This window comes from Tachyglossus aculeatus, chromosome Y4 (genome assembly GCF_015852505.1).
Source record: "Tachyglossus aculeatus isolate mTacAcu1 chromosome Y4, mTacAcu1.pri, whole genome shotgun sequence".
NCBI lineage: Eukaryota > Metazoa > Chordata > Mammalia > Monotremata > Tachyglossidae > Tachyglossus > Tachyglossus aculeatus.
Window position 1 is genome coordinate 8,803,882 of NC_052096.1, and position 25,039 is coordinate 8,828,920.

At 54.9% G+C, this 25,039-nt stretch overlaps 1 protein-coding gene across 1 annotated transcript in view; it reads left to right on the top strand.

Moving 5' to 3' along the window:
- The window catches only part of IGSF9 (immunoglobulin superfamily member 9), a 28,079-nt gene continuing 3,040 nt past the window's right edge, over nucleotides 1-25,039 (top strand). The window contains exons 1-20 of the mRNA XM_038768451.1: nucleotides 1-58; nucleotides 1,779-1,961; nucleotides 4,559-4,711; nucleotides 6,994-7,145; nucleotides 9,917-10,034; nucleotides 10,375-10,516; nucleotides 10,595-10,807; nucleotides 11,032-11,218; nucleotides 11,411-11,551; nucleotides 11,866-11,916; nucleotides 12,007-12,123; nucleotides 12,384-12,534; nucleotides 12,923-13,046; nucleotides 13,352-13,527; nucleotides 17,865-18,127; nucleotides 19,349-19,433; nucleotides 19,547-19,723; nucleotides 21,534-21,576; nucleotides 22,820-23,509; nucleotides 24,708-24,853. Of these exons, the coding sequence (XP_038624379.1) occupies nucleotides 1-58; nucleotides 1,779-1,961; nucleotides 4,559-4,711; nucleotides 6,994-7,145; nucleotides 9,917-10,034; nucleotides 10,375-10,516; nucleotides 10,595-10,807; nucleotides 11,032-11,218; nucleotides 11,411-11,551; nucleotides 11,866-11,916; nucleotides 12,007-12,123; nucleotides 12,384-12,534; nucleotides 12,923-13,046; nucleotides 13,352-13,527; nucleotides 17,865-18,127; nucleotides 19,349-19,433; nucleotides 19,547-19,723; nucleotides 21,534-21,576; nucleotides 22,820-23,509; nucleotides 24,708-24,853 (3,370 nt within the window). The remainder of the gene's footprint in view (nucleotides 59-1,778; nucleotides 1,962-4,558; nucleotides 4,712-6,993; nucleotides 7,146-9,916; nucleotides 10,035-10,374; nucleotides 10,517-10,594; nucleotides 10,808-11,031; nucleotides 11,219-11,410; nucleotides 11,552-11,865; nucleotides 11,917-12,006; nucleotides 12,124-12,383; nucleotides 12,535-12,922; nucleotides 13,047-13,351; nucleotides 13,528-17,864; nucleotides 18,128-19,348; nucleotides 19,434-19,546; nucleotides 19,724-21,533; nucleotides 21,577-22,819; nucleotides 23,510-24,707; nucleotides 24,854-25,039) is intronic.

A 25,039-nucleotide genomic window follows, 5' to 3' on the forward strand; every position in this document is an offset into this window, starting at 1 on the left:
ATGATTTGGTTCCTCTTCCTGGCTACCCTGAGCCTGTTCACCTGCCAGGGGGCTAACGGTGAGTCGGGAACCGGGGGCAGGGGACAGGGCAGGAGCAGGGGCTGCCCAACTGGCAACGGCTGGACTGGGTTCCAGGCCTGGGACTTTGAACTGAACACCTGGGCTGGGGGGTGGTAGGCAGACAAGCATCGAACCCCATCCCTGCCCTCGAGCTAAAGGAAAAGACTGGTCCACTTTTTTTCTACGGTATTTGTTAAGCATTTATTAAGTGCCACTGTACTAAGCACTGCGGTGGATACAAGCTAATTAGGCTGGACACAGTCGTTGTCATTCATTCATTCATTCAATCATATTTATTGAACGCTTACTGTGTGCAGAACACCGTTTTAAGCGCTTGGGAAGTACAAGTTGGCAACATATAGAGATGGTCCCTAACCAACAACGGGCTCACAGTCTAGAAGGCAACAGGCATCAGTGTACATAAATAGAATTATAGATATATACACAAATACTGTGAGGGGTAGAGCAAAGGGAGCGAGTCAGGGCAACGTGGAGGGAAGGGGGAGTTAAGCAAAAGGGGAGCTTAGTCTGAGAAGGCTGCTTGGAGGAGGCGAGCCACTGAGACCTCTTCCCACATGGGGCTCACGGTCTTAATCCCCATTTTACAGATGAGGTAAATGAGGCCCAGAGAAGTGAAGTCACTTGCCCAAGGGCACAGGGCAGACAAGAAGTAAGGATTAGAACCCAGGTCCTTCTGACTCCCAGGTCTGGGCTCTAAACACTAGGCAAGAAGGGAGAAGGAGAAAAGGAAAGGAGGGCTTAGTCAGGGAAGGCCTCTTGGAGACGGTACAGTGTACACTACAATGCCTGACACATGGTAAGGACTTAGCAAATGCCATAATTATTATTATTGGCTTTTCCCCTGTCTGGAACTTCCTGCCCCAATCAAATCCACCAAACCTCACCCCCGCCCACCCCGTCTTCAAGGGCTTCCTGAAAGGCCACCTGTCCAGGCCACCTGAACCCTCCCATACACCTTCCTGGCCAGGTCACCTCCATCGGCCATCTTAACGGATGCCAATATCTGTTTTTTTGTTTGCAATTATTAATTATTAATTGGTTACTTTTTTTTGCATCAATGCCTTTCCTCTTGAGGTAGTCACTCCTCAACTTTGTCAAGTTCTTCAGGGCCAGGACTGAATCTTTGGTGACCGTTTATGTTCTCAAGCCCTAGTACAGTGCTCTGCCCCCAGTAGGCATCCAGTAAAGCATCTACACCTGTTATGCTTCTAGTGCAGAGCTCTGCACACATTAAGTGCCTGGAACCATAAAGTAGCTGCCCAGTACAGTGCTCTGAATCCAGTAAGCATTCAGTACAGTGTTCTGCAAATAGTTAAATGTGCACTGCTGTAAGGGTGATGTTGAGGAAGTCTTTCTCCCTGAAAAGAGAGGATCCCCACCCCTCCCCAATCCACGGCCCTCTGGATCAACCCAGATGTTGAGGCATGCCCCATCTCCCGCAGGTCAGCCACAGCCCACCCTGTTTTCTATCTCTCCCCCAGTGGCGCCCGGTGCCCCCCAGTGCCCGTAGCCACTGGGGTGTGTGCGTGGATTTAGGGGGTGCAACTGGGAAGTGAGAGACAGGCTCTTACATCTGGCTGGAGACCCTGGGACTGAAGGGCCTTGCCCCAACATCTGGGACCCCTGCCCACCCACCCCCACGGACCACACACCAGGCTAACTCTCCTTTCCCCGCACCCGCCTCGGCGGACCCCCAGGAGACTCCGCGGCCGTGGCCGTGGTGGGCCGGGCAGGGCAGAGCGCCCTGCTGACCTGCGACCTCCTGCCACCTTCGGGACGACCCCCCCTCCACGTCATCGAGTGGCAGCGGTTCGGCTTCCTGCTCCCCATCTTCATCCAGTTCGGCCTCTACTCCCCCCGCGTGGACCCACAGTACCTGGGTAAGAGCAGATGGGACTGAGGGGCACTGAAGGGAGGGCACAGACTGGGGTGCCATGACCTGGGGTGAGGGTGAGCCCTAGGGCACCAGGGCCTGGGGCGCCGGGAGGGTGGTGGTCTCCCCTCTTGGGCCCCAGAGGTGGGGGCTGGGGCTGGTCATTGGTGGAGATACAAAGGCCCTTTATTGTGGGCAGGCGGTCGTGTTTCAGCTGCCCCCTCCTCCCCATCCTGCTCCCATCCCCACCCCTGGGCCTCTCCGCTTCCCTAATCTCCCCTTTGGAGCCCTAATCCCGACTGGCGCAGGGCCCAGGGCCCATGCCGGCATGGGGGTGGGGAGACCCCAGCTCCTCTCCCCTACCCCCACCCTCTCGGCGAGCCACACTGTGGGGGGGCATCCCGTGGCAAAGGGGAGGGGACATTGTGTTCCCCCCCACCCCCTCCTGTCTGAGAACCAGGCCCCACCAGCTCAGGGTCTCAGGAAGGGGCACAGGCAGGGCACAACTGGTCTTGAGGCCGGTTGGCAGGCAGAGCCTGGGTGAGAACAGCCCCCTCCCCAGTCTAGCTGCGGAGGAGGTGAGGGATACCCTTCCAGCCCCCTCCCACCCTCTCTCCAAGCCCGGTTTATTTTCAATTCTCCGAGGAGCCTTGAGGATTGGCTGAGGCCTCGAAGGGGCGGGGTCGAGGGAGAAGACGGGTGGGGGAGGCCTTGGAGCGTGTTTCAAATGCTGGTGGGATGCACATGTAAATGAGGCCCTAATTAGAGCAACGGAAAAAGAAAAAGAGGGATTTACCCCTTCCCCCAGCGCTCCCACTCCCCAGAGTTTAGGACTGGGTGGTGGCCCCCTCCCCAGCTTCAGGGACCAGACCTCTCCCCACGAGGCGTTTGAGGGGGCCAGGGAGAGGGCGGGGGAGTGGGTCAGAGGAAGAAGGCAGGCCGACCGATGCACCCCGGTTTTCCCTCTGCCTCCTCTCTAGCCCACCACCCCCATTGCCCCCATCCCCCACACCCCTGCCCCCTCTCCCACCCTCAGTGCTCGGTCTCCCTCCCAGAGTTCCCAGACAGTCTGGATCAGTTTTGTCTGGTCGCCGCCTGGCTGGGCCTGGCCCGGACAGACCCCACTTCCGCCTGCAAGAATAGGCCGCCCCCATCCCTACCACGCCCTGTGACCCTGACACCCCGTCTGCCTCAATCCCCCCGAGCAGATGGGCAGACACGATTAGGAAACAAGAGATGCCCCAGTTGCCCTTTGCCCAGGCGTGGGGAATCCCCTTAGTGGAGGGGTGGGAGAGGAGGGATACCCTCTCCCCCTACTAATCCCACCCACCTTTATGTGACTGAATTGGGGTTGCTAAGCAACAGGAGGTGGTGGTTCCTAAGGACAATGATGTTTTGTCAGTGCTTTGGGCGGGTGAGGAGAGGTCAGACAGGGCCGGTTTAGGAAAATGGGTTGGAGGTGGGCAGCGGGAGACAGGGTCCGGTGGTGGGGGAAAGAAAGGGACTCAGATCTCAGATAACAATAAGGACCCCTTGTATTTGTAGAGGGCTTTTATGTTTGCAAGGGGCTTGCTTTCACAATTCATTCATTCGTATTTACTGAGTGCTTACTGTGTGCAGAGCACTGAACTAAGTGCTTGGGAAGTACAAATCATATCAGTGGGCCTAGAAGTCAGAAGGACCTGGGTTCTAATACCAGCTCCGCCACTTGTCTGCTGTGTGACCTTAGGCAAGTCACTTAACTTACTTGTGTCTCAATTCCCTCATCCGAAAAATGGGGAATTTAGACTGTGAGCCCCATTTAGGACAGGGACTGTGTCCAACTTGACTAGCTTGTATCTCCCCCAGCGCTTAGTACAGTACATAGTAAGCATTTAACAGTTACCATGAAAAAGAAAAGCAGAGTGGCTTAGGAGAGAGAGAGCGTAAGGTTGGGAGTCAGGAGACCTGGGTCCTAATCCTGGTTCCACCAATTGCCTGCTGGATGACCTATGGCAAGTCACCTCTCTGCCTCAGTTACCGCATCTGTAAAATGGAGATTAAGACTGTGAGCCCCATGAGGGGTAGGGACTAGTTCTAACTCAATTAGCTTGGACCTACCCCAGCGCTTAGTACAGTGCCTGGCTCATAGTGAGAGCTTAGCAAGAGACAGAGAGAGAGAGAGAGAGAGAGAGAGAGAGAGTGTGTACGTGTGTGTGTTTGTGTCTGGTCCCACCCCACCCCAGGCTGAGCGAGGCTTCTGCCAACCTAAGGCGCTTAGGGCTCTGATAATAATCAAAGGGGATTAGGGGCTTTGGCTAGGCCAAAACGGTGACCTGTGGCAGTGAGCTGGGGGAAGGGGGTCTCCAGGCCCTGGGCCATTAGTCCAGGCCTGGAGGGAGGGGGTGCTAGAAGGTTGGGAAATCACCTAAGGGGAGATGGGAAATGGGGGAAGGAATCCTGCCCCCGGCCTCTGCACCCCAGGAGAGAGAGTTACTTCAGCACTGTCCCCTGGTCCAGACTGCCCCTTGTCCGGGGAAGGAGGGAAGCTGTCCAGAGAGACGAGGAGTGGATCCTGCCCCTGCTGCCCCCCCCCGACCCCCTGCCATCCGCCCCCTCCCACAGGGCGCGTGCAGCTGCAAGGTGGCGCCTCACTGCGCATCGACGGCCTCCGTGCCGAGGACCAGGGCTGGTACGAGTGCCGCGTCCTCTTCCTTGACCGGCCAGGGCCTGAGGACGACTTCCGCAACGGCTCCTGGGTGCATCTCGCCGTCCGTTGTACGTGGCGGGGGTCCCCCCTCCTGCTCCTTCTCCTCCCTAACTTCCAGGCCAGGTTCGGAGCCGGGTCAAAGTCTTGGGGTCACCAAAGCCTTCCAGTGATCTTTGGGTTGGTGAGACAGGTGTGAGGGGGCTGTCTCTCATCTCTCTCTCTCTCTGCCCACCTGTCTCTGGGCCCAAAGGGTTATCTCTGGACCTCGGTCTCTGCTCTCCCAGGAGGGAGGGGCTGGGGAGGGGGAGTCAGGCAATCAGTCATATCGAGCGCTTACTGTGTGCAGAGCACTGTACTAAGCACCTGGGGAGGACAATATAACGATATAACAGATGGATTTCCTCAATTCGCATTTATCGAGCGCTTAATGTGTGCAGAGCACTGTACCAAGCGCTTGGGGAGGACAATATAACAGAAGACAGCTTTCCTCAATCATATTTATTAAGCGCGTACTGTGTGCAGAGCACTGTACTATGTGCTTGGGGAGGAGAGTATAACCGACAGCTTTCCTCAATCGTATTTATCAAGCGCTTAATGTGTGCAGAGCACTGTATTAAGCGCTCAGGGAGGACAATATAACAGAAGACAGCTTTCCACAGTCGTATTTATCAAGCGCATACTGTGTGCAGAGCACCGTACCATGTGCTTGGGGAGGAGAATATAACAGACAACTTTCCTCAACTGCATTTATCGAGCACTTAATGTGTGCAGAGCACTGTACCATGTGCTCGGGGAGGAGAATATAACAGACAACTTTCCTCAACTGTATTTATCGAGCGCTTAATGTGTGCAGAGCACTGTACCATGTGCTCGGGGAGGACAATATAACAGAAGACAGTTTTCCTCAATCGTGTTTATCAAGCACGTACTGTGTGCAGAGCACTGTACCAAGCGCTCGGGAAGGAGAATATAACAGACAGCTTTCCTCAATCGTATTTATTGAGCACTTAGTGTGCAGAGCACTGTACTAAGCGCTCGGGGAGGACAATATAACGGAAGACAACTTTCCTCAATCGTGTTTATCGAGCGCGTACTGTGTGCAGAGCACTGTACCATGTGCTCAGGGAGGAGAATATAACAAACAGCTTTCCTCAGTCGTATTTATTGAGCACTTAGTGTGCAGAGCACTGTACTAAGCGCTCGGGGAGGACAATATAACAGAAGACAGCTTTCCTCAATCGTATTTCTCGAGCACATACTGTGTGCAGAGCACTGTACTATGTGCTCGGGGAGGAGAATATAACAGACAGCTTTCCTCAATCATATTTATTGAGCGCTTAGTGTGCAGAGCACTGTACTAAGCGCTCGGGGAGGACAATATAACAGAAGACAGCTTTCCTCAATCGTATTTATCAAGCACGTACTGTGTGCAGAGCACTGTACCATGTGCTCGGGGAGGAAAATATAACAGACAGCTTTCCTCAATCGTATTTATCGAGGGCTTAATGTGTGCAGAACACTGTACTAAGCGCTCGGGGAGGACAATATAACAGAAGACAGCTTTCCTCAATCGTGTTTATTGAGCGTGTACTGTGTGCAGAGCACTGTACCATGTGCTCGGGGAGGAGAATATAACAGCTTTCCTCAATCGTATTTACCGAGTGCTTAGCAGAGCACTGTACTAAGTGCTCGGGGAGGACAATATAACAGAAGAAAGTTTTCCTCAATCGTATTTATCGTGCGCGTACTGCGTGCAGAGCACTGTACCATGTGCTCGGGGAGGAGAATATAACAGACAGCTTTCCTCAATCATATTTATTGAGCGCTTAGTGTGCAGAGCACTGTACTAAGCGCTCGGGGAGGACAATATAACAGAAGACATCTTTCCTGAATCGTCTTTATCGAGCGTGTAATGTGTGCAGAGCACTGTACCATGTGCTCGGGGAGGAGAATATAACAGACAGCTTTCCTCAATCGTATTTATTGAGTGCTTAGTATGCAGAGCACTGTACTAAGCGCTCGGGGAGGACAATATAACAGAAGACAGCTTTCCTCAATTGTGTTTCTTGAGCACATACTATGTGCAGAGCACTGTACCATGTTCTCGGGGAGGAGAATATAACAGCTTTCCTCAATCGTATTTACCGAGCACTGTATTAAGCGCTCGGGGAGGACAATATAACAGGCAGATGTCCCAGGCGTCGCTAATTAGAGGCCGGAGCCCGGGCCCCCTCTCTCCATCCCCCGGGGCTAGGGATTTCCGTGGAGCCGGAGTGGCCTTGGGGGGCTCGGGTCCCGGGGTGTGGGTGCGCCCCCCGCTCCCCACTCCTCACATGCTCCCCACCCCCAGCGCCCCCGCGGTTCCAGGAGACGCCGCCGTCGGTGCTGGAGGCCCGGGAGCAGGAGCCGCTGAGCCTAAGCTGCACCGCCGGCGGCAGCCCCCAGCCCCGGATCGTCTGGAAGCACGACGGGCACGACCGAAAGGCGATGGGCTCCGGGCAGGTGCGGCGAGGACCGGCCCAACCCAACCCAACCCAACCCAACCGGGCCCAACCCAACCCAACCCAACCCAACCGGGCCCAACCCAACCCAACCCAACCCAACCGGGCCCAACCCAACCCAACCCAACCCAACCGGGACATGGCGCCCGCCTCTCTGCCGCACAAGGCGGGATGGGCCCAGCATTCATTCATACATCATAATACTAATAATGATGATGGCATTTATTAAGCGCTTACTATGTGCAAACCACTGTTCTAAGCACTGAGGAGGTTACAAGGTGATCAGGTTGGCCCACGGGAGGCTTGCAGTATTCATCCCCATCTAATAATAATGATGGTGGCATTTGTTAAGCGCTTACTATGTGCAAAGCACTGTTCTAAGCGCTGGGGAGGTTACAAGGTGATCAGGTTGGCCCACGGGGGGCTCGCAGTCTTCATCCCCATTTAATAATAATAATGATGGCATTTGTTAAGTGCTTACTATGTGCAAACCACTGTTCTAAGCGCTGAGGAGGTTACAAGGTGATCAGGTTGTCCCACGGGGGGCTCGCAGTCTTCATCCCCATTTAATAATAATAATGATGGCATTTGTTAAGTGCTTACTATGTGCAAACCACTGTTCTAAGCGCTGAGGAGGTTACAAGGTGATCAGGTTGGCCCACGGGGGGCTCGCAGTCTTCATCCCCATTTAATAATAATAATGATGGCATTTGTTAAGCGCTTACTATGTGCAAAGCACTGTTCTAAGCGCTGAGGAGGTTACAAAGTGATCAGGTTGTCCCACGGGGGGCTCGCAGTCTTCATCCCCATTTAATAATAATGATGATGGCATTTGTTAAGCGCTTACTATGTGCAAAGCACTGTTCTAAGCGCTGAGGAGGTTACAAAGTGATCAGGTTGTCCCACGGGGGGCTCGCAGTCTTCATCCCCATTTAATAATAATGATGATGGCATTTGTTAAGCGCTTACTATGTGCAAAGCACTGTTCTAAGCGCTGAGGAGGTTACAAGGTGATCAGGTTGTCCCACGGGGGCTCGCAGTCTTCATCCCCATTTAATAATAATAATGATGGCATTTTTTAGCAAGCGCTTACTATGTGCAAAGCACTGTTCTAAGCTCTGAGGAGGTTACAAGGTGATCATGTTGGCCCACGGGGGGCTCTCAGTCTTCATCCCCATTTAATAGTAAAAATAATGGCATTTGTTAGTAAGCCCTTACTATGTGCAAAACACTGTTCGAAGCGCTAGGGAGGTTACAAGGTGATCAGGTTGGCCCACGGGGGGCTCACAGGCTTCATCCCCATTTAATAATAATGATGATGGCATTTGTTAAGCGCTTACTATGTGCAAAGCACTGTTCTAAGCACTGGGGAGGTTATAAGGTGATCAGGTTGGCCCACGGGGCGCTCGCAGTCTTCATCCCCATTTAATAATAATGATGATGGCATTTGTTAAACGCTTACTATGTGCAAAGCACTGTTCTAAGCGCTGGGGAGGTTACAGGGTGATCAGGTTGTCCCACGGGGGTGGGGGAGGGGCTCACAGTCTTCATCCCCATTTTACAGATGAGGTCACTGAGGCCCAGTGAAGTGACTTGCCCAAAGTCAAACAGCTGACAGTTGGCAGAGCCGGGATTTGAACCCATAACCTCTGACTCCAAAGCCCCTGCTGTTTCCGCTGAGCCACGCTGCTTATCATTTGACAGATGAGGGAACTGAGGCACAAATAATGCTGGTATTTGTTAAGCGCTTAATATGTGCCATGCACTGTTCTAAGCGCTGGGGTACATGCAAGTTTATCAGGTTGTCCCACGCGGGGCTTACAGTCTTCATCCCCATTTGACAGATGAGGGAACTGAGGCATAGAGAATAGTAATAATGCTGGTATTTGTTAAGCGCTTACTGTGTGTCAAGCACTGTCCTAAGCGCTGGGGTAGATATAAGGTAATCAGGTTGTCTCATGAGGGGCTCACAGTCTTAATCCCCATTTGACAGATGAGGGAACTGAGGCACAGAGAAGCTAAGTGATTTACCCAAAGTCAACCAGCTGACAAGTGGGAGAGTCGGAATTAGAACCCATGACCTGTGACTCCCAAGCCTGTGCTCTTTCCACTAAGCCACTCTGGCTTCTAAGAGCTTGGGAAAAAAACAGTATAGCAATCAACAGTGACAGTCCCTGCCCACGAGCTCACAGTATAGAGGAGGGAAGACAGACATCAATACAAATAAATAAAATTACATAAGTGCTGTGGGGCTGGGCGGGGGGTGGGCAGAAGAGTAAAGGGAGCAAGTTAGGGCAACGCAGAAGGGAGTGGGAGATGAGGAAAAGTCAGTGCTTACTGTGTGCAAAGCACTGTACTAAGCGACGTGGAGAGTACAGTACATGAGAAGCATCATTGCATAGTGGATCAAGCACGGGCCTGGGAGTTAGAAGGTCGTTGGTTCTAATCCTGCCTCAGCTACTTGTCTGCTGTGTGACCTTGGGCAAGTCACTTCACTTCTCTCTGCTTCAGTTACCTCATCTGTAAAATGGGGATGGAGACTGTGAGCCTCAAGTGGGCCAGGGACTGTGTCCAACCCAGTTTGCTTGTATTGGCCCCAGTGCTTAGTACAGTGCCTGGCACACAGAAAGGGCTTAACAAATGCCATTATTATTATTACTATTAACAACACGCACATCCCCTGCCCACAGTGAGCTCACAGTCTAGAGGGATGGTGGGGGGGTGCAGGGGGGTGACCTTCACCCCCTCTCCCTCCCCACCTCCGACCCCCAGGTGCAGAACGGGACCCTGCGGATCGACCGGCTGGAGCGGGGCCACGCCGGCCTCTACACCTGCGAGGCGTCCAGCCCCGAGGGCACGGCCATACACACCACCCGCCTGCTGGTGCTGGGTCAGTAAGTCGGTCCTATTTACTGAGTGCTTACTGTGTGCAGAGCACTGTACTAAGCGCTCGGGAGAGGACACGATAACAGACCTGCTCCCTGACCGCAAGGACAGGGGGAGACAGGCATTAAAAGAAATAAATACATGACAGATACGGACATACGTGCTGTGGGACTGGGACGGGGGGATGAATAAAAGGCGGAAGAGAGTTGAGGAAAGGAATAATAGAATAAGGAAAAGAGGGCTTAGTCGAGGAAGGCTTCTTGGAGGAGATGGAGGCCTAGGAGGGGTGGGGACAGAGGGAAAGGGGCTGGTGGCCGCCCCCCGAACCCCGCGGGGTCCTGCAGGGCCACCGGTGATCGTAGGACCCCCGGAGAACAGCACGGTCAACGCCACCCAAGATGCCCTCCTGGCCTGCCGGGCCCAGGCCTATCCTGCCAACCTTACCTACAACTGGTTCCAGGGCGACACCAACGTGTTTCACATCAGGTGGGGCGCGGGAAAGGGGTCAAGGGGTGGGGGGTGTTGGTGTGTCCAGAGCCTGAACCTGCCTTCCCGCCCCCCCAGCCGCCTGCAGTCCCGGGTGCGGGTCCTGGTGGACGGCAGCCTCCGGCTCCAGGCCGCCCAGCCCGACGACGCCGGGCGCTACACCTGCGTGCCCAGCAACGGCCTCCCCCACCCTCCCTCTGCCTCCGCCTTCCTCACCGTTCTCTGTGAGACCCCCAAGACCACCACCCTGCAAGGGGACGCGCGGCTCCCAGGCACAAGCCCCTTCCGCCCGTCAGCCCCACCCACAATCCCAAAAATGATGATGATGATGATGGCGTTTAGTAAGCACTCCTGTCCATCAGCCACATCCCACAATCCCAGAAGCCCCACCTCCTGCCTCTGTCAGTCCCACCCATAATCCCAGAAGCACCCCACCTCAGAGAGTACAACCACCACTCCTTCTTTCCCCACCCCCCCTCATGAAACGCTCTTTCATCCCTTGGATCCTTTATCAGAGAGTACAACCATCACTCCTTCTTTTCCCACCCCCCGCCCCCAGACCCTGCCCAGGTGACCGAGATGCCCGCAGAGACCCCCCTGCCCACAGGTATGCGAGGTGTGATCCGCTGCCCCTTCCGCGCTAACCCCCCCCAGCTCTTCGTCCACTGGACCAAGGACGGCCAGGCCCTGCAGCTGGACAAGGTGCGGGGAGTGGTTGGAGGAGAGGGGTGGGACAACTTCCTCTGACCCTGGTGGTGGGGGATCCCTCCTTTTTTTTGGGTGGTGGATCTGTCTTCCTCTCTGGGACTCTTCCCCCATGGGCCCCTCCCTCTCTGGGGTGGTCTCTCCCTACCTGTGGCGGTCTCTGTCGCAGTCTCTCCCTGGTTCACACAGGTGCCAGGCTGGTCACAGGCGGCGGATGGCTCTGTGGTCGTGGCGGTGGCCAATGAGGACGCAGAGGGGGAATACACATGCACCCCCTATAATAGCCATGGCACCACAGGCCCCTCCCCACCCACCCGCGTGCAGCTCAAGGTCTGCTTTCTTTTGTTGTGATTGTTGTTGTTGTTTTAATGGTATTCGTGAAGTGCTTACTTTGTGCCGGACACTGGACTATGCCCTGGGATAGATCCCAGCTAATCAGGTCGGACATAGTCCCTGCCCCACATGGGGCTCACGGTCTCAATCCCCATTTTACAGACGAGGTATCTGAGGCACAGAGAAGTTATGTGATTTTCCCACAGTAACAGAACAGACAAATGGTGGGGATTGCATTAGAACCCAGATCCTTCTTGAGCTCTAGCCACTTAGGCCACCCTAAGAGAGTGGCCACCCACTCTCTTCTCAAGAGAGTTCAGAGAAAGAGGGATGAAGTTGGGGGGGATGAAGAGTTTGAGAGGGTAAGAAATGTAAGGGGTTCCTGGGCCCTCCCTCCCTTCCCTAATTAGTCCTCTGCCCCCCCCCCCCACTGACCCAACCCCCTCCTGTAGGCGCCCCCAGCTCTAGTGGTGCTGCCCAAGGATGAATATTTCCAGGAAGTAGGGCGAGAACTGGTCATCCCTTGTGTGGCCCAAGGCGACCCCCTGCCCACCATCACCTGGACTAAGGTGAGTCTTATCCCGCCCCCTGGCCCCAAAGCTCCCCACCCACAGCCACCCCACCCACCTGATGCCTCGAGGGACCCCACTTCCCCCTGATGCCCTGTCCCTCAGCCCTCAAGGGAGCAGAGACTCCAAGCTCTGGGGCTCCACTCAGCCTCCTCCCAGCAGCCTGGGTTTCCTAGCTAGCAGGCTACTGTGGGGGGCGGGAGGCAAGGAGGGAGGGGCTGAAGAGGCTGAGGGGGAGCGGTGCGGGTGTCACCCCACAGGAGGGACCCAGGCCACGGAGCGAGGCCCAGGTGGACGTCAACGGCAGCCTGGTCCTCCGGCCGCTGACCAAAGAGGCCCACGGGCGCTGGGAGTGCAGCGCCGTCAATGCCGTGGCCAGTGTGGCCGCTGGCACCACTGTCTACGTGCTGGGTCAGTCAGTGCCCACAGGACCGGAGGCAGGCGGAGGCCGGGGAGGGGCCAGGGGTGGGTGGGGGAGAAGAGGGGAGCATGAGGGGTGGGAATGGGAGGAGGGTGGGAGGATGGGGGCACAAGAGGCAGGACGAGGGGGGATGAGGGAGGTATGAGGGGAGGATGAGTGGGGTTGAGGGGAGATGAGGGGAGAGAATAGAAGGGAAATGGGGAGATGAGGAAAGGGAATAGGAGGGGGATGGGGAGATGAGGGGTGGCATGAAGTGGGTATGAGGGGGGATGGAGGCAGGACTAGGAGGGGGATGGGGACCGAGTAAACTGAGAGAAGGGGGTTCCTGCCCTCCCTCCCTTCCACCAGGCTGACTATCTCCCCCTACCCTCTGCCCAGGGACCAGCCCCCATGTCGCTACCAACATCTCCGTGCAGCCACTGCCCACGGGGGTCAACGTATCATGGGAACCCGGCTTTGATGGAGGCTACCTGCAGAGGTTCAGCGTGTGGTACACCCCGCTGTAAGTCCCTGCCCCCTTCGGTCTGCCCCGTTACAAACCTGGAGTAGGTGGGAGGGGGTCACGGGCCTGAGACCGCCCCCCAGGCCCTCCCAGACTCAGGAGAGGTATACCCCATGTGCATCCCCCACGCCTGCCTCAGACTGCCCCACCACAAACCCTGAGCATGTGGGAAGGGGGGCACTTAGCTGAGATTTCCCTCCCCCCAGACCCTGGAGTGGTGCAAATGGGTTGGGAGGATAGAGTGGACGAGGGAGCCCTCCCTCCCTGCTCACCCGCTCCCCGCCAACCCACCCTGTATCCCCCAGGCCCAAGCGGCCAGACCGGGCTCACCACGGCTGGTTATCCCTACCGGTGCCCCTGGGCGTGGCCCACCTGCTTGTGCCCAACCTGCAGCCCCACGCCAGCTACCAGTTCAGCGTCTTAGCCCAAAACAAGCTGGGCAGCGGACCCTTCAGCGAGATCGTGTCCTCCTCTCCAGCCGGTCAGTGTCCCGCGGTCGGGGAGTGGTCCCTGGCACCGGGGACCCCCCCCCCCCCGACCACCCAGATGGGTGCTGTCAGGGGCTGCAATCGAAAGAGCAATAAAGGAAGGCCTCCTGGAGAAGGTGGCTTTGGAGGAGGGGCGGGGCAGCATTGTAGGCTTGTTCTGGCCAGGGAACAGGTGTGCTAATTGTGTTGTACTCTCCCAAGTGCTTGGGACAGTGCTCTGCACATAGTAATAATAATAATAATGATAGCTTTTATTAAGTGCTCACTATGTGCAAAGCACCATTCTAAGTGCTGGGGAGGTTACAAGGTGATCAGGTTGTCCCACGGGGGGGCTCACAGTCTTAATCCCCATTTTACAGATGAGGTAACTGAGGCCCAGAGAAGTGACTTGCCCAAAGTCACACAGCTGACAATTGGCGGAGCCGGGATTTGAACCCATGACCTCTGACTCCAAAGCCCGTGCTCTTTCCACTGAGCCATGCTGCTTCTCTTAAGCGCTCAATAGTAAGCGCTCAATAAATACCACTGATTGATTGGGCAAAGCTGAAAAAGGAGGGATCAGACAGGTGACAATGTCAGTTTCCAGGGTCCCCCCCAACACCGGAGCTGGATCCACTTATCTAGCCTCTCTTCCCCAATCAGTTTCGAGACTCTTCCCAGAGCTGGGCATGTCCAGCTGCCTTATCTTCTTTCCACTCTTCCTCTACCCCAAGGTCACCAGTCCCTCTGTGCTTCCCCTTCTCGTGGCACACCCCCTTCTCCTGCTTCTAACCCCACTAGACACCACCCCCCTCCCCACCCTTCGGAACGTCCTGAAATTCCACCTGGTCTTTTCTAATAGAGTTCCTACCTTCCTGTAATCTCAACACCATTTTTTGAGCACTTGCTGATTGAAGTGATCTGTAGAACAACTACCCACCCCTCGCCCACGTCCTCCTTCTGGTCTGGAACTCCCTCACCCCTCATATCTGGCAGACCACTACTATCTCTTCCTTAAGGTTGTATCTACCCCAGCACTTAGAACAGTGCTTGGCACATAGTAAGTGCTTAACAAATACCATTATTATCATTATTATTATTATTATTATTACTCACTGCCATCCTAAAACCCCACCTCCTCCAAGAGGCCTTCCCGGACTAGGCCTTCATTTCTTCCATCTGTCCCCTCTTCGACATCATCTATCAATCAACAGTATTTATTGAATGCTTACTGTGTGCAAATACCGTACTAAGTGCTTGGGAGAGTACAACAGAGTTTGTAGATACGTTCCCTGCTCACAGTGAGCTTACTATGCACTCCGGTCTGTATTCATTTATTCAGTCATATTTATTGAGCATTTACTGTATGCAGGGCACCTTACTGAACACTCGGGTCTGTATTTATTCAGTTGTATTTATTGAGCATTTACTGTATGCAGGGCACCTTACTGAGCAGTTGGGAGAGGATAATATAACAATAAACACATTCCCTGCTCACAAGAGCTTACAGTCTAGTGGAGCACTTGATATTCATTCCACGCTCAGCCCCACAGCTCTTCAGTACATTATCAATGGTATTTCTTGAGCGCTTATTATGTGCAGAGTACTGTACTAAGTGTTTGGGAGAATACAATACCACAAAGTTGGCAGACATACTCCCTAAACTCTCCCATTCCCCTATAGGAAATGTATTTTAATGTCTTTCTCCCCCTCTAGATTAAGCTCCTTGTGGATGGGGAATGTGTCTACCAACTCTACTGTGTTGTTCTACAGTGCCTAGTACAGTGTTGAACACCTAGTAAGTGCCCACTGATTGATACTAAACACTTGGAAAGTTCAAAGCAAAGACCAATAATTGTGGTAATTAAGTGCTTACTCTGTGCCAAGCACTATACTAAGCACTGGGGTAGATTCAAGCTAATCAGGTCCCACTCATATTCTAAGTATGAGGGAGAACAAGTATTGAATCCCCATTTTCTAGATGAGGGAACTGACACAGAGAAGTGAAGTCACTTGCTCAAGGTCACACAGCAGACAAGTGACAGAGCTGGGTTAGGAACCTAGGTCCTCTTGACTCCTGGATCCAGGCTCTTTCCACTAGGCCAGGATGCTTCTCAGGATAAGTATGGTAATGGCTTCTTCTAACCCCAGCAGCCTCTTAACTCTTGTGTCTCTAACTGTTTATTTATCTAAGCTCACTTAGGTAATTACTTCTTCTGGAGCCCCTTAGCTGTTATCTCCTGTTTGTTGACAAAAATCGGTTTCTTTTATTTTTACTGCTTGTATCTGCTCTCTCAGCTTTGGGTGTTTGAGGATTTCTGTTTTCTTTCTCCATCATTACATTGCAAACTCCACAAAAGTGTTTATATATAGTTGGGGGCATGGAGATTTAATCAATTAGCAGCATTAGTAGCAGTCTACTAGAGGCTGAGCACTCTACTAAGGTCTTGGGAGAGTACAGTGGAATTACTAGACAGGATCCCTGCCCTCAAGGATTTGCCAATCTGATGAGGGTGGGGAGAGTAGATAAATTACAGGTACAAGCAAGCAATAGAGGGTGAAGGTGGTGACATTAAGGAAGGGAGTGGGTGAATACCCTGAAATCCTTTATTCACCCCACCCTCAGCTCCACACCACTTACGTCCATATCCATAATTTATTTTAATGCTTGTCTCCCCATCTTGACTGTAGGCAGGGAATGTATCTACCAACCCTGTTATATTTTACTCTCCATCCATGAGGCCTTCCCCGACTAAGCCCTAATTTCCTCTTCTCCCACTCCCTTCTGTGTCATCCTTGACTTGGAGTTTCATCCTGTATTCACCCCTCAGCCCCACAGCACTTTTGTACATGTCTGTCATTTATATTAATGTCTATCTCCCCCTCTAGACTGTAAGCTCATTGTGGACAGGTTAATGTGTCTACCGACTCTGTTATATTGTTCTCTCCCAAGCGCTTAGTACAGTGTTCTTCACACAGTAAGCACTCCACAAATTGATTGAGACTCTCCCAAACTCTTGGTATAGTACTGTGCACAGAGTAATAAATACCACTGATTGATTACCCAAGTGCTTAGGCGAGGTGGAAATGCTGACCTGGGAATAGGAGGAAGGACAGGGATAAGATAGGAAGTTGAGCAAATAGACCAGAAAGAAATTGAATGTACCATTAAAAATGGAATGTATCACTGTATATACATATTGATGGATGCACTGAGGAGAGGTATGAAGACACAAAAGTGCTTGGGGTGACTGTAGGTTGATTTGACTCAGAGTGAAAGGAATTAATTTGGGGAAGACTTCCTGGAGTAGGAAAGCTTTAGAGGGGCTTTTAATAATTGTGATATTTAGTGAGTTTCTTTAATGGTATGTTAAGCACTTCCTATGTATCAGGCACTGTATTAAGTGCTGGGTTAGAAAAACGCTAATCAGGTTTGAGACAGTCCAGGTACAACATGGGGCTCACAGTCTTAATCCCCATTTTACAGATAAGGGAGCTGAGACACAAGGAAGTGAAGTGACTTGCCCAAGGTCACAAAGGAGGCCAGTGGTGGAACCGGGATTAGAACCCTGGTCCTCCTGGCTCCCAGGCCCAGGCCCTACCCATTATGCCACACTGCTTCTCTAGTGTTTCCTTTGAGCCAAAGGACTGTGCTAAGCATGGGGGTAAATGCAGATTATTATCAAAAGGACATAGTCACTGCCCTAGCCAGGGGTCACAGTCAAGAGGTGGGGAGAGCAAGGAGCTTGTTCCCATTTTGCTGATGAGGAAACTAAGGTTAAAGGACTTACCCAAGGTCCCTCTGCAGGCCAGGGACAGGGCTGGGGTGAGAACACAGGTCTCCCATCTCCCAGCATCTCAGGCTCACGAGAAGCAGCCTGATCTAATGGATAGAGCAAAGGCTTGGGAATCAGAAGGACTTGGGTTCTAACCCCAGCTCTGCCGCTGGTCTGCTGTGTGACCTTGGGCAAGTCACTTTACTTCTCTGTACCTGGGTTCCCTCATCTGTAAAATGGGGATAAAGGCTGTGAGCCCCATGTGGGACAAGGACTGTGTCCATTTTGACTAGCTTGGCTTTACCCCAGTGCTTAGGACAGTGCCTGGTACTGTCTCCCCCTTGAGACTTGAGCTCCCTGTCGGCGGGAATGTCTGTGTTTGTTGTTATATTGTACTCTCTCAAGGGCTTAGTACAGTGCTTTGCTCACAGTAAGCATTCAATAAATACGATAGACTGGCATATAGTAAGTGCTTAGGGGGAGATGAGACGTAGTGGACTGGGGGGTGCTGGATGGTCAGCCGGGAGCCCCCAGCCCCCCGGCCCCTAAGGATTCTCCCCACTCGGGTCCCGCAGGCCTCAGGACGACCCCCGCAGCCCCTTCTGCGCCCCCGCACCTGCCCCTGTCCCCGCCGCGGGCCCTGACAGCGGCGGGCACAGCCCGGGGGGTGATGCTGAGCTGGGAGCCTCCGCTGCTGGCCCCGGGGGGCCTGGCCAGCTATGCCCTGGAAGGAAGGCACTATGCCCTGGAAGGAAAGCACGGGCCCGGCGGCTGGGAGGTCCTGAACCGGGACATCGGCGGCACCGACACGCGGCTGGTGGTGCCAGCCCTCATCAAGGTGAATGGGCGACGACAGAGGGGACGTGGGGGGCACCCACCCCCTCTGGAGAGAAGGGAGGGGGACCCAACCCTCCTCCACGATCCTCACTACCCTATTTCCCCCCCTGCCCTCCACCCTCCCAAGCCTTACCCCTCACCAGAAGCAGCATGACCTAGTGGATTAGGTCAAGTGCTTAGTACAGTGCTCTGCACACATTAAGTGCTCAATAAATACGATTGAACAAATAGAGCACGTGCCTGGGAGTCAGAGGTTAAGGGTTCTCATCCCATCCTTGTATCCCCCCTCAGCGCTTAGAACAGTGTTTGGCACATAGTAAGCGCTTAATACCATCATTATTATTATTATTTTATTTATCCCGGCTCTGCCACTTGTCTGCTGTGAGACCTTGGGCAAGTCACTTCAATGGGCCCCAGTTCCCGCATCTGTAAAATGGAAATTAATAATAATGATGGTATTTGTTAAGCGCTTACTATGTGCAAAGCACTGTTAAGAGCGTGATCCCCGTGTAGGACAGGGATAATAATACTAATAATGTTGGTATTTGTTAAGCGCTTACTATGTGCAAAGCACTGTTAAGAGTGTGATCCCCGTGTAGGACAGGGATAATAATACTAATAATGTTGGTATTTGTTAAGCGCTTACTATGTGCAAAGCACTGTTCTAAGCGCTGGGGTAGATACAAGGTAATCAGGTTGTCCCACAAGGGGCTCACAGTCTTCATCCCCATTTTGCAGATGAGGGAACTGAGGCCCAGAGAAGTGAAGTGACTTGCCCAAAGTCACACAGCTGACAAGTGGCGGAGCCGGGATTTGAACCCATGTCCTCCGACTCCAAAGCCCGTGCTCTTTCCAATCAATCAATCAATCAATCAATCAATCGTATTTACTGAGCGCTTACTGTGTGCAGAGCACTGTACTAAGCGCTCGGGAAGTACAGGTTGGCAACATATAGAGACGGTCCCTACCCAACAGTGGGCTCACAGTCTAGAAGGGGGAGACAGACAACAAAACAAAACATATTAACAAAATAAAATAAATAGAATAGATATGTACAAGTGAAATAAATAAATAGAGTATTGAGCCATTGAGCCACACTGCTTCATGTCCAGGGATGTGTCCAGCCCGCTTACCTTGTATCTCCCCCAGCGCTTAGAACGGTGCCTGGCACATAGTAAGCGCTTAACAAACACTAATAATTATTATTACATCCCACGGCCAGGACTCCTTCTACGAGTTTCGTCTGGTGGCATTCGCGGGCAGCTACGTCAGTGACCCCAGCAACACGGCCAACATCTCCACGGCCGGTGAGAGCCCCGGCTCCCAAGCCGGGAGGGCGGCACGGGGGAGGGGGACGGGAGGGAGGACGAGGGTCCCCTGCCCTCTCCGAGCCGGCGTGCCGGGCCCTTGCCCCGCCTAGGGCTGGAGGTGTACCCGTCGCGGACGCAGCTGTCGGGGCTGCTGCCCGAGCCCGTGCTGGCCGGCCTGGTGGGCGGCCTGGCCTTCCTGGGCGCCGCCGTCCTGCTCAGCAGCATCGCCGCCGCCTGCTGCGTGAACCGCCGACGCCGACGGGCCGCACGACACAAGCGCAGACGAGGTAAGGGAGGGGATAATAATAATAATAATAATGGTGGCATTTGTTAAGCGCTTACTATGTGCAAAGCACTGTTCTAAGCGCTGGGGAAGATACAAGGTGATCAGGTTGTCCCACAGGGGGCTCGCAGTCTTAATCCCTGTTTTACACATGAGGTCACTGAGGCCCAGATAATAATAATAATAATGATGATGGCATTTATTAAGCGCTTATTATGTGCAAAGCACTGTTCTAAGCGCTGGGGAGGATACAAGGTGATCAGGTTGTCCCACGTGAGGCTCACAGTCTTAATCCCCGTTTTACAGATGAGGTCACTGAGGCCCAGAGAATAATAATAATGATAATGATGGCATTTATTAAGCGCCTGCTATGTGCAAAGCACTGTTCTAAGCTCTGGGGAGAATACAAGGTGATCAGGTTGTCCCACGTGAGGCTCACAGTCTTAATCCCCATTTGACAGATGAGGTCACTGAGGCCCAGAGAATAATAATAATAATAATGGCATTTGTTAAGCACTTACTATGTGCAAAGCACTGTTCTAAGCATTGGGGAGGATACAAGGTGATCAGGTTGTCCCATGTGGGGCTCACAGTCTTAATCCCCATTTTCCAGATGAGGTCACTGAGGCCCAGAGAAGTAAGCGCTCAATAAATACGATTGATGATGATGATGAAGTGACTTGCCCGAAGTCACACAGCTGACAGTTGGCGGAGTCGGGGTTCAAACCCATGACCTCTGACTCCAGAGCCAGAACCCAGGTCGTGGGTTCAAATCCCGGCTCCGCCAACTGTCAGCTTTGTGACTTTGGGCAAGTCACTTCACTTCTCTGTGCCTCAGGAACCTCATCTGGAAAATGGGGATTCAAACTGTGAACCCCCCGTGGGACAACCTGATCACCTTGTAACCTCCCCAGTACTTAGAACAGTGTTTTGCACATAGTAAGCGCTTAACAAGTACCATCATTATTTTTACAATTCGGCAACAAATAGCCCCCCCCCCCAACGCTCCCCTCACACGCTTGCTGCCCCTTCTCCCCTCCCCCCCTCCGTTTGACCCCAATCTCCCCCTCCCATGACTGGCCTCTCCCAATCCCCCTCCCCCACATACCTGCTCAGTGCTTAGAACAGTGCTTTGCACATAGTAAGCGCTTAACAAATACCATCATTATTATTATTACACCTGGCATGTCCCCCTATCAATCCCCCTGCCCACACACATCTCGGTCTCACCCATGCACCTCTCCCTTCCGGGACCGGCCTTGCCCCCCAGAACTTCCTCATTGGGCATTGCCCTCTTGGAGCAGCCCCCCCACCCCCCCCAGATCTGCCAATTTTTAATAATAATAATGATGGCATTTATTAAGCGCTTACTATGTGCAAAGCACTGTTCTAAGCGCTGGGGAGGATACAAGGTAATCAGGTTGTCCCACAGGGGGCTCACAGTCTTCATCTCCATTTTACAGATGAGGGAACTGAGGCGCAGAGAAGTTAAGTGACTTGCCCAAAGTCACACAGCTGACAATTGGCGGAGCAGGGATTTGAACCCATGACCTCTGACTCCAAAGCCCATGCTCTTTTCCACTGAGCCACGTTTGAGACCCCATCCTATCGATCACCTCCCGCCTGGCCTCCAATCCCACCTTCCCGTCGGTCCCCGAGGTTGGGGGGCCTCCCGGGGGCTTTGAGGGGGAAGGGACCCCCCACCCCAGTCTCCGGTCACCACAACCCTGCCTTGTCATGGCGCATAGAACAGTGCCTGGCACATAGTGTGCGCCAACAAACACCATCAATTATTATTATTATTATTATTCCAGATCCTCCTCTCGTCTTCTCCCCGCTACGGAAGTCACCTCCTCAGTAAGTACAGAGAAGCAGCGTGGCTCAGTGGAAAGAGCCCGGGCTTTGGAGTCAGAGGTCATGGGTTCAAATTCCGGCTCCGCCAATTGTCAGCTGTGTGACTTTGGGCAAGTCACTTCACTTCTCTGGGCCTCAGTTCCCTCATCTATAAAATGGGGATTAAGACTGTGATTAAGACAACCTGATCACCTTGTATCCCCCCAGCGCTTAGAATAGTGCTTTGCACATAGTAAGCGCTTAACAAATACTATTATTATTATTATTGTTATTATGTCTCCGGCCGCAGCCCGCCGGCTGCAACGCCCTGTCAATCACCCCTGACCACGCCCCCTTTATCTGCCCGAAGGCTGCCCCGCCCTGTCAATCACCCCTGACCCCGGACCCTTTATCAGCCCGCCTGCTGTCTCGCCCTGTCAATCACCCGTGACCCCGCCCCCTTTACCTGCCCGAAGGCTGCCCCGCCCTGTCAATCACCCGTGAGCCCGCCCCCCTTGTCTGCCCGAAGGCTGCCCCGTCCTGTCAATCACCCGTGACCCCGCCCCCTTTATCTGCCCGCCGACTGCCCCGCCCTGTCAATCATCACCCGTGACCCCGCCCCCTTTATCTATCTGCCCTTGCCCTGCCCTGTCAATCACCCGTGACCCCGCCCACTTTATCTGCCCGAAGGCTGTCCCGCCCTGTCAATCACCCCTGAGCCCGCCTCCTTTATCTGCCCGAAGGCTGCCCCGCCCTGTCAATCATCACCCGTGACCGCCCCCTTTATCTGCCCGCCGGTTGCCCCGCCCTGTCAATCATCACCCGTGACCCCGCCTCCTTCATCTGCCCGCCTGCTGCCCCGCCCTGTCAATCACCCGTGACCCCGCCCCCTTTATCTGTCCGAAGGCTGCCCCGCCCTGTCAATCACCCGCGACCCCGCCCCCTCTATCTGCCCGAAGGCTGCCCCGCCTTGTCAATCATCACCCGTGACCCCGCCCCCTTTATCAGCCCGAAGGCTGCCCCGCCCTGTCAATCACCCGTGAGCCCGCCTCCCCTTTATCTGCCCGGCGGCCCTGGGCCGCCCCCTGGCGGCTCCGACTGTCCTCCGTGCCCCTGCGGACCTCGCCCCCTAGCGGTCCTCCTTCCCCCGCCGGCCCCTCTGGAAGTGGGAGGGTGTGTCCAGTCCCCCTGCGCCGCCCCCCCCCGGGTCCGGGACCTCCGGTGACCCCCCGCCCCTCGCCCTCCCTCCCCCCCCCACCACGCCCAGCTCGGCCGCAGGCTCCGGCAGCCCCGACAGCCTGCTGAAGCTGCAGCTCCGCCCGTCCCCGCCGCCGTCCCCGCATGGCTCCCCGCCCCCCGGCCCGGACCTGGAGCCCATCAGCCGCGGGCCCGACGGCCGCTTCGTGGTGGGGAGGGTGGTCGCGACCCTCCCCCCGCCCGCCCGGCGCCCGGGGTCGCCCTTCGCCACCAGCAGCAGCCCGGCGGCCCTCCCGGGGGCGGGGGCGGCCGAGGAGGCGATGGTCCGGCCTCTCTGCATCGTCGACATCAGCCCGGTGGGCTCGCCCGCCCCGGCCCCCTCCCCGCCCCCGTCGGCTCTCCTGCACTACCTGAGCCTGCCCTTCTTCCGGGAGATGAACGTGGACGGGGACGAGCCCCCCGGGCCCATCCCCCCGCCCGACTACATGGACACGCGGCCCCCGGACCCCCCGCCCCGACCCCCGCAGCCCCAGGCCTCCCCCCGTCCCCTCCGGGCCAGCCTGACCAGCCAGAGCAGCGGCAGGGGCAGCGCTTCCTTCCTGCGCCCGCCCTCCCTCGTGCCCTCCTCGGGGGGCAGCTACCCCAGCCCCCCGGCCCCGGAAGACACGGCCAGCTGGGCCAGCTGGACCAGCTGGGCCAGCTGGGGGGGTGGGCCCGAGGCCCGGCCAGCCAAGGAGCATGTGGTCACCGTCAGTAAGAGGTACGACTGCCCCCCTCCCTTTCTTCCTCTTTTTTTCGGGTGGGGGGCAGGGAGAGGAGAAGCCTTCGGACAGACCCCCCCTTCCACCCCCAACACACACAGTGGGCGTTGATGGAGGTTCATTCATTCATTCAATGGTATCTATTAAGCGCTTCCTGTGTGCAGAGCACTGTACTAAGCACCTGGGAAAGATCTCCCTTGTCAGCGTCTCAGAGGAACTGGTTCTGCCCCTCTGGGCGACGGCAGGCAGGTGGCTTAACCTCTCTGGGCTTCCACCTTTTTAAGATAAAGGGAGGAGTCAGTCAGTCGTATTTATTGAGCGCTTACTATGTGCAGAGCAGAGTTCTAAGCGCTTGGGAGAGTGCAGGCGATTTGAGAGGCAGCATGGCCTAGTGAATAGAGTATGGGCATGCCGGCTCTAATCCCGGCTCTGCCACCTGTTTACTGTGTGACCTTGGGCAAATCATTTCACTTCTCTGTGCCTCAATTCCCGCTTCTGGGAAATTGAGGATTGAGACTGTGTGCCCCATGTGGGCAGAGACCGTGTCCAACCTGATGATCTCATATCTACCCCAGCAGTTAGAACAGTGCTTGACACATAGTAAGTGCGTAACAAATACCGCCCTTATCATTATTATTATTATTATTACAATACAGCAACATAACAAACACATTCCCTGCCCACAACAAGAGGAGGAGGGGGAAGGTCGACAGTCGCAACCCTCCCACCCCCTCCAGAGCTGTGGCCGGGTTAGAATTTAGCAGCCCAGTGGGGGAATAATAATAATAACAATAAAAATGATAGTGATAATAATAATTGTGGCATTTGTTAAGCGCTCACTCTGTTGCCAAGCACTGTGCTAAGCGCTGGGGAGATTCAAGATAATCAAGTCGGACACAGCCCCTGTCTTACATGGGGCTCGCAGTCAAAGTGGGGGGAGAATGGAAGAGCTCTAGACAAAGACTGAGTCTTGTGGGAAGGGGAGGGCAGGGTGTCTGCCCCAAGTAGTGGAGAAATGAGTCGGGGGTCTCTTCGGAAGCGCTCCGATCCCCCTACCCCACCCCCCGGGCGTGAGCGAAGCCCTAGGAGGGGCGAAATCAGTGCCCCGCCACCCTACCCCCGCGACTCCCGAGGATCCCCGCCCATCGCCGGAAACCCCCTGCCGCCGGGCCGACCCTCGTCCCCCGCCCCCCGCAGGAGGAACACGTCCGTGGACGAAAACTACGAGTGGGACCCCCAGGGCCCGGAGGAGACCGAGCTGCTGGAGGCCCTGCGGATGGTGCGGGGCGGCGGCGGGAGACCCCGGCCCGGCTCGTCCGCCGCCCTGCAGGACCGGTCCCACGGTGAGGGCGGGAGGGACGGAGGGACCGCCGACCCCTGTCGTTGGCTGGGGAGCGGGGCCCTTTCCGGCCTCGGGAGTTTCTCCTCCTCCTCCTCCTCCTCCTCCTCCTCTCCTCCCTCCTTCCCCTTTCCCGTTCTCTTCCCTCTCCTCCTCTTCCTCCACCTCCCTTCCTCCCCTGTTCCTCCTT